Source organism: Conger conger, chromosome 14 (assembly GCF_963514075.1).
Source record: "Conger conger chromosome 14, fConCon1.1, whole genome shotgun sequence".
Lineage (NCBI taxonomy): Eukaryota > Metazoa > Chordata > Actinopteri > Anguilliformes > Congridae > Conger > Conger conger.
Window position 1 is genome coordinate 8234963 of NC_083773.1, and position 13673 is coordinate 8248635.

The window sequence follows — 13673 nt, forward strand, 5'->3', positions numbered from 1 at the left end:
GTAGAGCGTGAGGTGCAGGTAGAGCGTGAGGTGCAGGGTAGAGCGTGAGGTGCAGGGTAGAGCGTGAGGTGCAGGGTAGAGCGTGAGGTGCAGGTAGAGCGTGAGGTGCAGGGTAGAGCGTGAGGTGCAGGTAGAGCGTGACGTGCAGGGTAGAGTGTGAGGTGCAGGGTAGAGCGTGAGGTGCAGGTAGAGCGTGAGGTGCAGGTAGAGCGTGAGGTGCAGGTAGAGCGTGAGGTGCAGAGCGTGACGTGCAGGGTAGAGTGTGAGGTGCAGAGCGTGAGGTGCAGGGTAGAGCGTGACGTGCAGGGTAGAGCGTGACGTGCAGGGTAGAGCGTGAGGTGCAGGGTAGAGCGTGAGGTGCAGGTAGAGCGTGAGGTGCAGGTAGAGTGTGAGGTGCAGGGTAGAGTGTGAGGTGCAGGGTAGAGTGTGAGGTGCAGGTAGAGCGTGAGGTGCAGGTAGAGCGTGAGGTGCAGGTAGAGCGTGAGGTGCAGGTAGAGCGTGACGTGCAGGGTAGAGCGTGAGGTGCAGAGCGTGACGTGCTGGTAGAGCGCGAGGTGCAGGTACAGCGTGAGGTGCAGAGCGTGAGATGCAGGGTAGAGCGTGAGGTGCAGGTAGAGCATGAGATGCAGGGTAGAGCGTGAGGTGCAGGTAGAGCGTGAGCTGCAGGGTAGAGCGTGACGTGCAGGTAGAGCGTGAGGTGCAGGTAGAGCGTGAGGTGCAGAGCGTGAGGTGCAGGGTAGAGCGTGAGGTGCGGGTAGAGCGTGAGGTGCAGGGTAGAGCGTGAGGTAGAGCATGAGGTGCAGAGTGTGAGGTGCAGAGCGTGAGGTGCAGGTAGAGTGTGAGGTGCAGGGTAGAGCGTGAGATGCAGGTAGAGCGTGAGGTGCAGGGTAGAGCGTGAGGTGTGGGTAGAGCGTGAGGTGCAGGGTAGAGCGTCAGCTGTAGAGTGTGAGCTGCAGGGTAGAGCGTGAGGTGCAGGTAGAGCGTGACGTGCAGGTAGAGTGTGAGGTGCAGGGTAGAGCGTGAGATGCAGGTAGAGCGTGAGGTGCAGGGTAGAGCGTGAGGTGCAGGTAGAGCGTGAGGTGCAGGTAGAGCGTGAGGTGCAGAGCGTGACGTGCAGGGTAGAGTGTGAGGTGCAGAGCGTGAGGTGCAGGGTAGAGCGTGACGTGCAGGGTAGAGCGTGAGGTGCAGGGTAGAGCGTGAGGTGCAGGGTAGAGCGTGAGGTGCAGGTAGAGCGTGAGGTGCAGGTAGAGCGTCAGCTGCAGGGTAGAGCGTCAGCTGCAGGGTAGAGCGTGAGGTGCAGGTAGAGCGTGAGGTGCAGGTAGAGCGTGAGCTGCAGGGTAGAGCGTGAGGTGCAGGTAGAGCATGAGATGCAGGGTAGAGCGTGAGGTGCAGGTAGAGCGTGACGTGCAGGGTAGAGCGTGAGGTGCAGGGTAGAGCGTGAGGTGCAGGTAGAGCGTGAGGTGCAGGTAGAGCGTGACGTGCAGGGTAGAGCGTGAGGTGCAGAGCGTGACGTGCTGGTAGAGCGTGAGGTGCAGAGCGTGAGATGCAGGGTAGAGCGTGAGGTGCAGGTAGAGCATGAGATGCAGGGTACCTGCACCTCACGCTCTACCTGCACCTCACGCTCTACCCTGCACCTCACGCTCTACCTGCACCTCACGCTCTACCCTGCACCTCACGCTCTACCTGCACCTCACGCTCTACCTGCACCTCACGCGCTACCCTCCACCTCACGCTCTACCTGCAGCTCACGCTCTACCCTCCACCTCACGCTCTACCCTCCACCTCACGCCCTCCACCTCATGCTCTACCTGCACCTCACACTCTACCCTGCACCTCACGCTCTACCTGCAGCTCACGCTCTACCCTCCACCTCACGCTCTGCACCTCACGCTCTACCCTGCACCTCACGCTCTACCTTGCAGCTCACGCTCTACCCTGCACCTCACGCTCTACCCTCCACCTCATGCTCTACCCTGCAGCTCACGCTCTACCCTGCACGTCACGCTCTACCTGCACCTCACGCTCTACCTGCACGTCACGCTCTACCTGCACGTCACGCTCTACCTGCACCTCACACTCTACCCTGCACCTCACGCTCTACCCTGCATCTCACGCTCTACCTGCACCTCACGCTCTGCCCTGCACGTCACACTCTACCCTGCACCTCACGCTCTACCTGCACCTCACGCTCTACCCTGCAGCTCACACTCTACAGCTGACGCTCTACCCTGCACCTCACGCTCTACCCGCACCTCACGCTCTACCCTGCACCTCACGCTCTACCCGCACCTCACGCTCTGCACCTCACGCTCTACCCTGCACCTCACGCTCTGCACCTCACGCTCTACCTGTGTGTGAGGTGCAGAGTGTGAGGTGCAGGTAGAGCGTGAGCTGCAGGGTAGAGCATGAGGTGCAGAGTGTGAGGTGCAGGTAGAGCGTGAGGTGCAGGGTAGAGCGTCAGCTGTAGAGTGTGAGCTGCAGGGTAGAGCGTGAGGTGCAGGGTAGAGCGTGAGGTGCAGGGTAGAGCGTGAGGTGCAGGGTAGAGCGTGAGGTGCAGAGTGTGAGGTGCAGAGCGTGAGGTGCAGGTAGAGCCCTCCACCTCACGCTCTACCTGCACCTCACGCGCTACCCTCCACCTCACGCTCTACCTGCAGCTCACGCTCTACCCTGCACCTCACGCTCTACCCTGCAGCTCACGCTCTGCACCTCACGCTCTACCTGCACCTCACACTCTACCCTGCACCTCACGCTCTACCTGCAGCTCACGCTCTACCCTCCACCTCACGCTCTGCACCTCACGCTCTACCCTGCACCTCACGCTCTACCTTGCAGCTCACGCTCTACCCTGCACCTCACGCTCTACCCTCCACCTCATGCTCTACCCTGCAGCTCACGCTCTACCCTGCACGTCACGCTCTACCTGCACCTCACGCTCTACCTGCACGTCACGCTCTACCTGCACGTCACGCTCTACCTGCACCTCACACTCTACCCTGCACCTCACGCTCTACCCTGCATCTCACGCTCTACCTGCACCTCACGCTCTGCCCTGCACGTCACACTCTACCCTGCACCTCACGCTCTACCTGCACCTCACGCTCTACCCTGCAGCTCACACTCTACAGCTGACGCTCTACCCGCACCTCACGCTCTACCCTGCACCTCACGCTCTACCCGCACCTCACGCTCTGCACCTCACGCTCTGCACCTCACGCTCTACCCTGCACCTCACGCTCTACCTGTGTGTGAGGTGCAGAGTGTGAGGTGCAGGTAGAGCGTGAGCTGCAGGGTAGAGCATGAGGTGCAGAGTGTGAGGTGCAGGTAGAGCGTGAGGTAGAGCATGAGGTGCAGAGTGTGAGGTGCAGAGCGTGAGGTGCAGGTAGAGTGTGAGGTGCAGGGTAGAGCGTGAGATGCAGGTAGAGCGTGAGGTGCAGGGTAGAGCGTGAGGTGCGGGTAGAGCGTGAGGTGCAGGGTAGAGCGTCAGCTGTAGAGTGTGAGCTGCAGGGTAGAGCGTGAGGTGCAGGTAGAGCGTGAGGTGCAGGGTAGAGCGTGAGGTGCAGGGTAGAGCATGAGGTGCAGAGTGTGAGGTGCAGAGTGTGAGGTGCAGAGTGTGAGGTGCAGAGTGTGAGGTGCAGGTAGAGCGTGAGGTGCAGGGTAGAGCGTGAGGTAGAGCATGAGGTGCAGAGTGTGAGGTGCAGAGCGTGAGGTGCAGGTAGAGTGAGGTGCAGGGTAGAGCGTGAGGTGCAGGGTAGAGTGTGAGGTGCAGAGTGTGAGGTGCAGAGTGTGAGGTGCAGAGTGTGAGGTGCAGAGTGTGAGGTGCAGGTAGAGTGTGAGGTGCAGGGCAGGGAAACAGAGGTGTGTTGGTGCTGTTGGTATTTCCTCTTTGCTTCAGCCCTTTTAATGATCTACTCGGGAGTGAACAGTGAAAAACGCGCACTCCCGTTGAACGCATTACTCTTGCGAGAGGGATTACCTGGTGTGACAGCTGCGTTGCCCCGAAAGAGTTGCACACACATTGTTCAAGGCCATCTTAATGCACTGAACAGTCAAGAGGTTAATTATTGTCGAATGCCTCCATTGAACCCGTGTGTATGTATGTGTGTGTGTGTGTGTGTGTGTGTGAGTTAGAGGCACTCATCCAAGATGAGATTTGAACCCAGGCCTCTCATTCGCCTAAAGGCTCCAAAGACAAACACATTACCAGTCAGCTAAAGGCTAAATTGCCCCTAGCCAAGGGCAGCGACATTATATAGAACCTCAGGTTTGCATCGCCAGAGAGTGTTGTCACGGTAACCTGCTACAAGGCCTTATCTTTATTGCGTCTCACTCTGCTTACTTGCTAACTAGCCAAGCTACACTCACTTGCACAGTATATATGACGTGACATACTTAGCTAAATCAGGTTCTGGCTAAACCGGGTGAGAATTATTAAATCTATTTAATAATGAAAGAATTTATCAAACACTCACACCACCTATGTGAAAAAGTTACTTTTTTTTAAGTTACTCAAGTCAACCAATTGACTCAATGAAATGGATCTGCCTGTAGCGTAGTGGTTACGGTGCATGACTGGGAGCCGCAAGGTTGCTGGATTCGATCCCCAGTCTAGCCACAATAACATCTGCACAGCTGTTGGGCCCTTGAGCAAGGCCCTTAACCTTGCATTGCTCCAGGGGAGGATTGCCTCCCGCTTAGTCTAATCAACCGTACGTCGCTCTGGATAAGAGCGTCTGCCAAATTCCATTAATGCAATGCAATGTAATGTAATGGATCGATCGAGCTGGTGCTGGTGGTTCAGTGTTTGGGCATTTGGTGCTGAGTGCCCTTGTCCTTGCCCTTGCCCTGTCCCAGGCTGTAGTGCTCAGCGATGCAGCGCCAGTGGAGGGTCTGTGTCGGTCCGAGTCAGAGGAGAGAACCAAGAGGAACAGCCCCCTAACTGCAGCTGAGCCTCCCTCTACGCCCAGCCCCAAACAGGGCCAGGACCTTGATCCTACAGGTACAGTAACACACCCAGCCCCAAACAGGGCCAGGACCTTGATCCTACAGGTACAGTAACACACCCAGCCCCAAACAGGGCCAGGACCTTGATCCTACAGGTACAGTAACACACCCAGCCCCAAACAGGGCCAGGACCTTGAGCCTACAGGTACAGTAACAAACCCAGCCCCAAACAGGGCCAGGACCTTGATCCTACAGGTACAGTAACACACCCAGCCCCAAACAGGGCCAGGACCTTGATCCTACAGGTACAGTAACACACCCAGCCCCAAACAGGGCCAGGACCTTGATCCTACAGGTACAGTAACACACCCAGCCCCAAACAGGGCCAGGACCTTGATCCTACAGGTACAGTAACACACCCAGCCCCAAACAGGGCCAGGACCTTGATCCTACAGGTACAGTAACACACCCAGCCCCAAACAGGGCCAGGACCTTGATCCTACAGGTACAGTAACACACCCAGCCCCAAACAGGGCCAGGACCTTGATCCTACAGGTACAGTAACAAACCCAGCCCCAAACAGGGCCAGGACCTTGATCCTACAGGTACAGTAACAAACCCAGCCCCAAACAGGGCCAGGACCTTGATCCTACAGGTACAGTAACACACCCAGCCCCAAACAGGGCCAGGACCTTGATCCTACAGGTACAGTAACACACCCAGCCCCAAACAGGGCCAGGACCTTGATCCTACAGGTACAGTAACACACCCAGCCCCAAACAGGGCCAGGACCTTGATCCTACAGGTACAGTAACAAACCCAGCCCCAAACAGGGCCAGGACCTTGATCCTACAGGTACAGTAACACACCCAGCCCCAAACAGGGCCAGGACCTTGATCCTACAGGTACAGTAACACACCCAGCCCCAAACAGGGCCAGGACCTTGATCCTACAGGTACAGTAACACACCCAGCCCCAAACAGGGCCAGGACCTTGATCCTACAGGTACAGTAACAAACCCAGCCCCAAACAGGGCCAGGACCTTGATCCTACAGGTACAGTAACAAACCCAGCCCCAAACAGGGCCAGGACCTTGATCCTACAGGTACAGTAACAAACCCAGCCCCAAACAGGGCCAGAACCATGAGCCTACAGGTACAGTAACAAACCCAGCCCCAAACAGGGCCAGGACCTTGATCCTACAGGTACAGTAACACACCCAGCCCCAAACAGGGCCAGGACCTTGATCCTACAGGTACAGTAACAAACCCAGCCCCAAACAGGGCCAGGACCTTGATCCTACAGGTACAGTAACACACCCAGCCCCAAACAGGGCCAGGACCTTGATCCTACAGGTACAGTAACACACCCAGCCCCAAACAGGGCCAGGACCTTGATCCTACAGGTACAGTAACACACCCAGCCCCAAACAGGGCCAGGACCTTGATCCTACAGGTACAGTAACACACCCAGCCCCAAACAGGGCCAGGACCTTGATCCTACAGGTACAGTAACAAACCCAGCCCCAAACAGGGCCAGGACCTTGATCCTACAGGTACAGTAACACACCCAGCCCCAAACAGGGCCAGGACCTTGATCCTACAGGTACAGTAACACGCCCAGCCCCAAACAGGGCCAGGACCTTGATCCTACAGGTACAGTAACACACCCAGCCCCAAACAGGGCCAGGACCTTGATCCTACAGGTACAGTAACACACCCAGCCCCAAACAGGGCCAGGACCTTGATCCTACAGGTACAGTAACACACCCAGCCCCAAACAGGGCCAGGACCTTGATCCTACAGGTACAGTAACACACCCAGCCCCAAACAGGGCCAGGACCTTGATCCTACAGGTACAGTAACAAGCCCAGCCCCAAACAGGGCCAGGACCTTGATCCTACAGGTACAGTAACACACCCAGCCCCAAACAGGGCCAGGACCTTGATCCTACAGGTACAGTAACACACCCAGCCCCAAACAGGGCCAGGACCTTGATCCTACAGGTACAGTAACAAACCCAGCCCCAAACAGGGCCAGGACCTTGATCCTACAGGTACAGTAACAAACCCAGCCCCAAACAGGGCCAGAACCATGAGCCTACAGGTACAGTAACACACCCAGCCCCAAACAGGGCCAGGACCTTGATCCTACAGGTACAGTAACACACCCAGCCCCAAACAGGGCCAGGACCTTGATCCTACAGGTACAGTAACACACCCAGCCCCAAACAGGGCCAGGACCTTGATCCTACAGGTACAGTAACAAACCCAGCCCCAAACAGGGCCAGGACCTTGATCCTACAGGTACAGTAACAAACCCAGCCCCAAACAGGGCCAGGACCTTGATCCTACAGGTACAGTAACACACCCAGCCCCAAACAGGGCCAGGACCTTGATCCTACAGGTACAGTAACACACCCAGCCCCAAACAGGGCCAGGACCTTGATCCTACAGGTACAGTAACACACCCAGCCCCAAACAGGGCCAGGACCTTGATCCTACAGGTACAGTAACACACCCAGCCCCAAACAGGGCCAGGACCTTGATCCTACAGGTACAGTAACAAGCCCAGCCCCAAACAGGGCCAGGACCTTGATCCTACAGGTACAGTAACACACCCAGCCCCAAACAGGGCCAGGACCTTGATCCTACAGGTACAGTAACACACCCAGCCCCAAACAGGGCCAGGACCTTGATCCTACAGGTACAGTAACAAACCCAGCCCCAAACAGGGCCAGGACCTTGATCCTACAGGTACAGTAACAAACCCAGCCCCAAACAGGGCCAGAACCATGAGCCTACAGGTACAGTAACACACCCAGCCCCAAACAGGGCCAGGACCTTGATCCTACAGGTACAGTAACACACCCAGCCCCAAACAGGGCCAGGACCTTGATCCTACAGGTACAGTAACACACCCAGCCCCAAACAGGGCCAGGACCTTGATCCTACAGGTACAGTAACAAACCCAGCCCCAAACAGGGCCAGGACCTTGATCCTACAGGTACAGTAACAAACCCAGCCCCAAACAGGGCCAGAACCATGAGCCTACAGGTACAGTAACACACCCAGCCCCAAACAGGGCCAGGACCTTGATCCTACAGGTACAGTAACACACCCAGCCCCAAACAGGGCCAGGACCTTGATCCTACAGGTACAGTAACACACCCAGCCCCAAACAGGGCCAGGACCTTGATCCTACAGGTACAGTAACAAACCCAGCCCCAAACAGGGCCAGGACCTTGATCCTACAGGTACAGTAACACACCCAGCCCCAAACAGGGCCAGAACCATGAGCCTACAGGTACAGTAACACACCCAGCCCCAAACAGGGCCAGGACCTTGATCCTACAGGTACAGTAACACACCCAGCCCCAAACAGGGCCAGGACCTTGATCCTACAGGTACAGTAACACACCCAGCCCCAAACAGGGCCAGGACCTTGATCCTACAGGTACAGTAACAAACCCAGCCCCAAACAGGGCCAGGACCTTGATCCTACAGGTACAGTAACACACCCAGCCCCAAACAGGGCCAGGACCTTGATCCTACAGGTACAGTAACAAACCCAGCCCCAAACAGGGCCAGGACCTTGATCCTACAGGTACAGTAACAAACCCAGCCCCAAACAGGGCCAGGACCTTGATCCTACAGGTACAGTAACACACCCAGCCCCAAACAGGGCCAGAACCATGAGCCTACAGGTACAGTAACACACCCAGCCCTAAACAGGGCCAGGACCTTGATCCTACAGGTACAGTAACACACCCAGCCCCAAACAGGGCCAGGACCTTGATCCTACAGGTACAGTAACACACCCAGCCCCAAACAGGGCCAGGACCTTGATCCTACAGGTACAGTAACAAACCCAGCCCCAAACAGGGCCAGAACCATGAGCCTACAGGTAACACACCCAGCCCCAAACAGGGTCAGGACCATTAACCTACAGGTATTACACATGCATACACACTCTTCCTCTGACCCATCTTCTCCCTCCCTCTCTCTCTCTCTCTCTCTCTCTCTCTCTCTCTCTCAGATATGAGTGTGACTCGGCGTTCCAGCGGAAGGAAGAGAGCCAGGAAGAGCCCAGAGAACTGGGACTCCTGCAGTCAGGTACATTACCTACACTCAGGTACACTACCTACACTCAGGTACACTACCTACAGTCAGGTACATTACCTGCAGTCAGGTACATTACCTACAGTCAGGTAAAGAAATACAGACACTCAGGTACACAGTCACCTAGATATATACTTAGCTAGTCAGGTACTCACTCACTCACTCACACTCACACTCACACTCACACTCACACTCACACTCACACTCACACTCACACTCACTCACTCTCTCTCAGTGACTTGTGCTGTGATGTGCTGCAAATACGGTGCTTTCTCCAGAGTCGTTCCACGATTACCCCCTCCCCTCCCTCTGTGGAGCTGCTGGACCAGGACCAGGACTCCAAGGACTCCGCCCACAGCCTTGACTCACCCCCTCCCAGCCGTGAATCTTCCTCCTCCCCCACAGAGACCGCTAGCCAGCCAGAGTACAAGGCAAGGGAATGCGTTGGGAGAGGTGTTTGTTATTGGGCAGATTCATAATCTCTGGTTCCTCTTTGTATCGTCTTCACTGTTGGCTTCATGTTCTGACTCACTGGCCTTTCCCTTTTCATACTTTCATACCTCATCAGTTTCACACTCCTTCTGCTGCATATCATTTTACTGAGCTTTCGCTGACTGGGTGTGATTGGTTTGCTGTGATTGGCTATGTTTGTTTGGCTGGTAGTGACCTCACGTGGGGCGACATTGGCTCTGGTGGTGAGAGCAGTCATCTGGCAGTCTGGCAATTCCGCCCTGGGTGTGTCAAAGTGTCTCTGAGCAAGGCACCTAACCCCCAAATGCTCCTGACAATCGCCGTTGGTGTGTGTGTGTGTGTGTGTGTGTGTGTGTGTGTGTATGAATGGGTGAATGAGAAACGTCAGTTGTACAGCGCTTTGGATAAAGGCGCTATATAAATGCCTACCACTCACCATTTCTCTCACGTCTGGCCCCTGCAGGACAGTAAGGGCTTCGGCGTGGGAGAGCTGGTGTGGGGGAAGATCAAAGGCTTCTCCTGGTGGCCGGGCATAGTGGTGACCTGGTGCGTCACCGGCAAGAGGCTGGCCACGCCCGGCATGCGCTGGCTCCAGTGGTTTGGAGACGGCAAGTTCTCAGAGGTGAGACAGGGGTCGAAGGTCAAACAGGGGGGAGTCACTCATTACAGCTATGCCTGATGCAAACCCGTCCGCCTACGAAAACAGGAACGGCGTAAACCAGCGATTCTCGTCTTCGGTCCTCGGGGACCCACTTGCCAGCAGGTTTTTGTTGTAACCAGGAAAACCCAAGACACCTGATTTAATGACTGAATCAGTTAAACCACCAAAAATGCCCTTGATTAGTTAAATCGGGTGTGTGAGATCCTGGTCACAACAAAACACCTTCTGGCAAGTGTGTCCCAAGGACTAGAGTTGAGAAACACTGGTGTAAAAGGTCCTGTCTCTTAAATGCTAATTCCAATTTGACTTGCTTCATTGGCAGGAAATACATCTGTAAAATTGCCAAAGCTTTCATTAGCACAAACACAAAGTACAACACTAACACTGGTGACCAATCAGTAAATGTATAAATGTGACGATAGCTAAAACAAACATATAATAATACTTTTTAAAAACAAAACTACAATCATAGCAAAATGTGAAAAAATAATGACAGCGATGCTTTTTGCGAGTAGATAAATAGAATAATTATCTCTCTCCAGGTCTCTGCCGATAAGCTGTACTGCATCACTGCTTTCCCCAAGTACTTCAGCCAGGCCTCGTACACCAGACTGGCATCCTACCGCCGGGCAGTGTTCCAGGCCCTGGAGGTGAGGAGGGCAGGCCCTGTGGAACGAGAAGCACTCTTCTGCCGTGTGGCTGTGCTCTTATTTATTTATGCCAGCCACAGATATTTCTGTTTGTGTACGATGTTATTTTATGTATGTGTGTATGTCTGCGTTCTTATTTACGTGTTCTTATTTCTGTGTGTGTACAGTATGTGTTTGTGTGTGTGTGTGTGAGTGTGTGTGTGTGTGTGTGTGTAGATGTAAGGTGTTCTTACACCTTTGTGTTGTGTTTTGTTTTTCTGCGGTTGTGTCTGGTGAAGACTGCACGCTTCCACCTCACTGTGTGTCTGCTGGCGTAACTCTTCCTGGATTTCTTCCTGTTTCTGTGTCTGTCTGTGTGTCTGTTTCTGTGTCTGTCTGTGTGTCTGTCTCTGTCTGTGTGTCTGTATGTGTGCTGATGTGTGTCTGTCGTTTGACATGTTTCCATGCTGACGTGTGTCTGTTGTTTGCCATGTTTCCATGCTGACGTGTGTCTGTCTGTGTGTCTGTTGTTTGCCATGTTTCCATGCTGACATGTGTCTGTCTGTGTGTCTGTTGTTTGCCATGTTTCCATGCTGACGTGTGTCTGTCTGTGTGTCTGTCGTTTGCCATGTTTCCATGCTGACGTGTGTCTGTCTGTGTGTCTGTTGTTTGCCATGTTTCCATGCTGACATGTGTCTGTATCTGGTGTCCGTTTGTCTGTCCGTGTCAGATGGCAGGCAGGCGTGCGGGCCAGGTGTTTCCCGCGGGCGAGCAGGACAGCCCAGAGGGGCAGGTGAAGCCCATGCTGGAGTGGGCTCAGAGTGGCTTCCTGCCCAAGGGCCCCGAGGGAGTCAAACCCCCCACCCACAGCACAGGTCTGTACTACATTTCCCACAATCCCTCTCTCACAATCCTCCTCTCAACGTGGCTGTAGGAGCCGTTTATGCACTTATGGGTTCTGAAAATGTTGAATGTTAAATGAGCTTAGGGTAAATGAAAGTGATCTGTAATGAACGAATTATGAGAACGTAATGAATGATTCGTTTTGGGGATTATTATGGTTATGATTTATTATGCTACTTACCTTTTAAGAGCCCTTACCTGATCCAGTGAGGTCATGCTTACCTGCATGTCTTACCTGTGTATATAAAGGGTTACTCATGTGGGAGGAGACCGAGGAAGCAAAAAGGATTTCTACCGCACGCACTAACAAGGAAGGGTACAGGCCTATGCCATTTGTTTGTTTTGAATTGAAAGAAAGGAATAAATAATTGTTGCATTTTACTTTCGAATCAAGTGTCGTGTCTAGGAAATGACAGAGTCCAAATCTTCAATTTGTCGAAAAACATCTTCGCCAGGGAAAAGACGACACCAGGCAGCAAGATCTTCAGGAAAATCAGACTTTATTAGCACACGTGCATAAAGCCGGATCAGCTCTCCAGAACTGAACCCCGACTGGCATTTGTACACCCATTTTATACACAGTTACTCCACCTACAACTCCTCCTCAAACCTCATTCTGGCAAATCACCCACACTTTTCTTATCGTAACTCCTCCCAACGCTCCTCCCACAACGTCATTGTGGCAAATTGCCAACGGTCCTTATGCTCTGCCAACTCTGTACAAAGTTCAGGGCATTCTGCCAACTACGTGTCCTCACTTCACCCCGCACCTGCTCTTGGCAAACTACCAGACCTCATAAAGTTCTGGATGCCCTCCCTCTAACACGTCATCCATACACGTGACTCTGTATCTTTCGCTTTTATAAGACGAACTAAGCAGCAGTAATCATTGAAAATATACAGACAAACTAAACATTTCATTAATATTCACTTCTAATATACTTTTCTAATCTACAGACATACTAAACATTTGATTAATTATTCTCTTCTAAGGGAGTAAATGTACGTAGCATTCTTTGCTCTCATTTCGACAGTTTTCACTGTGGTTTCTTGCGTTTTCATAAGCTCAGCTATAATTAATGTTCTAGGTCAAATAGATACACTCCTGGCATAAAACATTGAGAGTCCTGGAGAAATCAGCTGTACAGTCATATCCGTGCCCTTGACAGTTTGGTCTACACAGTTCAAGACGGGGCCCCCCCCTGCCAGCTGGCTGGGCTCACTGTGTAATCCTAGCACAATTTAGCAGTTAATCAGTTTGAAACTATACAGGGTACATATCAAACTTTAATACAGATATATTGATAAACTTTTAGCACACATCGTCGAGAGTTTTGGAGGAACCAGCCTGCTCACTAAGGCGGAGTCTGATTTTGACTTGTGATTGGTTATCATGCTTTTAGGAGGGAGATCTTTCGTTCTGTGAATTTTCCCCTACACAAGAACTCTTCATTAGTAGAGTAGACCTAATGGCTATCCCAGGTCCGGAGTGGCTATCATAGTTTTGAAAATACGAAGTCACAACAAAGGCTTTGTCCTTATTTTTTCCTGTTTTTCTGTTTTCTCTTTGGCAGAGAATGGCTCTCTGAGTTCCCAGGTCCTGGGGGCTGGTCTGTCTGAGTACTTCCCTCCCCCTAAGAGACAGAAGCCCAGCGTGGGCGGGGCCAAGGCCGGAATCGAGGAAGTCTGCACCAGAGGTCAGAGGTTAACCTGACTCATGTTTAATCTTTGCTGAAGCACGCACTGAGCATAGAAAGTTAATTTACATAATAACATGTATCATGACCAAGATGACAAATCATATAGAAAACGGAGAGAGAGAGAAGCGTGTCTGTGGTAAACAGTAAAATCCAAAAAGGTTCTCTTTGGAACAAGGGTGATGAGAATGATGAGATAAGGATGGCGATCGAGGCACTCTTATGGTTGCGTTAAAAAGACTTTATTATAC

The 13673-nt window shown here is 53.2% G+C and overlaps 1 protein-coding gene across 4 annotated transcripts in view; it reads left to right on the forward strand.

Moving 5' to 3' along the window:
- The window catches only part of LOC133110006 (DNA (cytosine-5)-methyltransferase 3B-like), a 40126-nt gene that overhangs the window by 9796 nt on the left and 16657 nt on the right, over nucleotides 1-13673 (forward strand). For all 4 annotated transcript variants that reach the window (XM_061219814.1, XM_061219817.1, XM_061219815.1 and 1 more), the window contains 7 exons: nucleotides 4852-4996; nucleotides 8979-9055; nucleotides 9340-9492; nucleotides 9996-10154; nucleotides 10736-10843; nucleotides 11553-11697; nucleotides 13300-13422. In XM_061219814.1, coding sequence (XP_061075798.1) covers nucleotides 4852-4996; nucleotides 8979-9055; nucleotides 9340-9492; nucleotides 9996-10154; nucleotides 10736-10843; nucleotides 11553-11697; nucleotides 13300-13422 — 910 coding nt within the window. The remainder of the gene's footprint in view (nucleotides 1-4851; nucleotides 4997-8978; nucleotides 9056-9339; nucleotides 9493-9995; nucleotides 10155-10735; nucleotides 10844-11552; nucleotides 11698-13299; nucleotides 13423-13673) is intronic.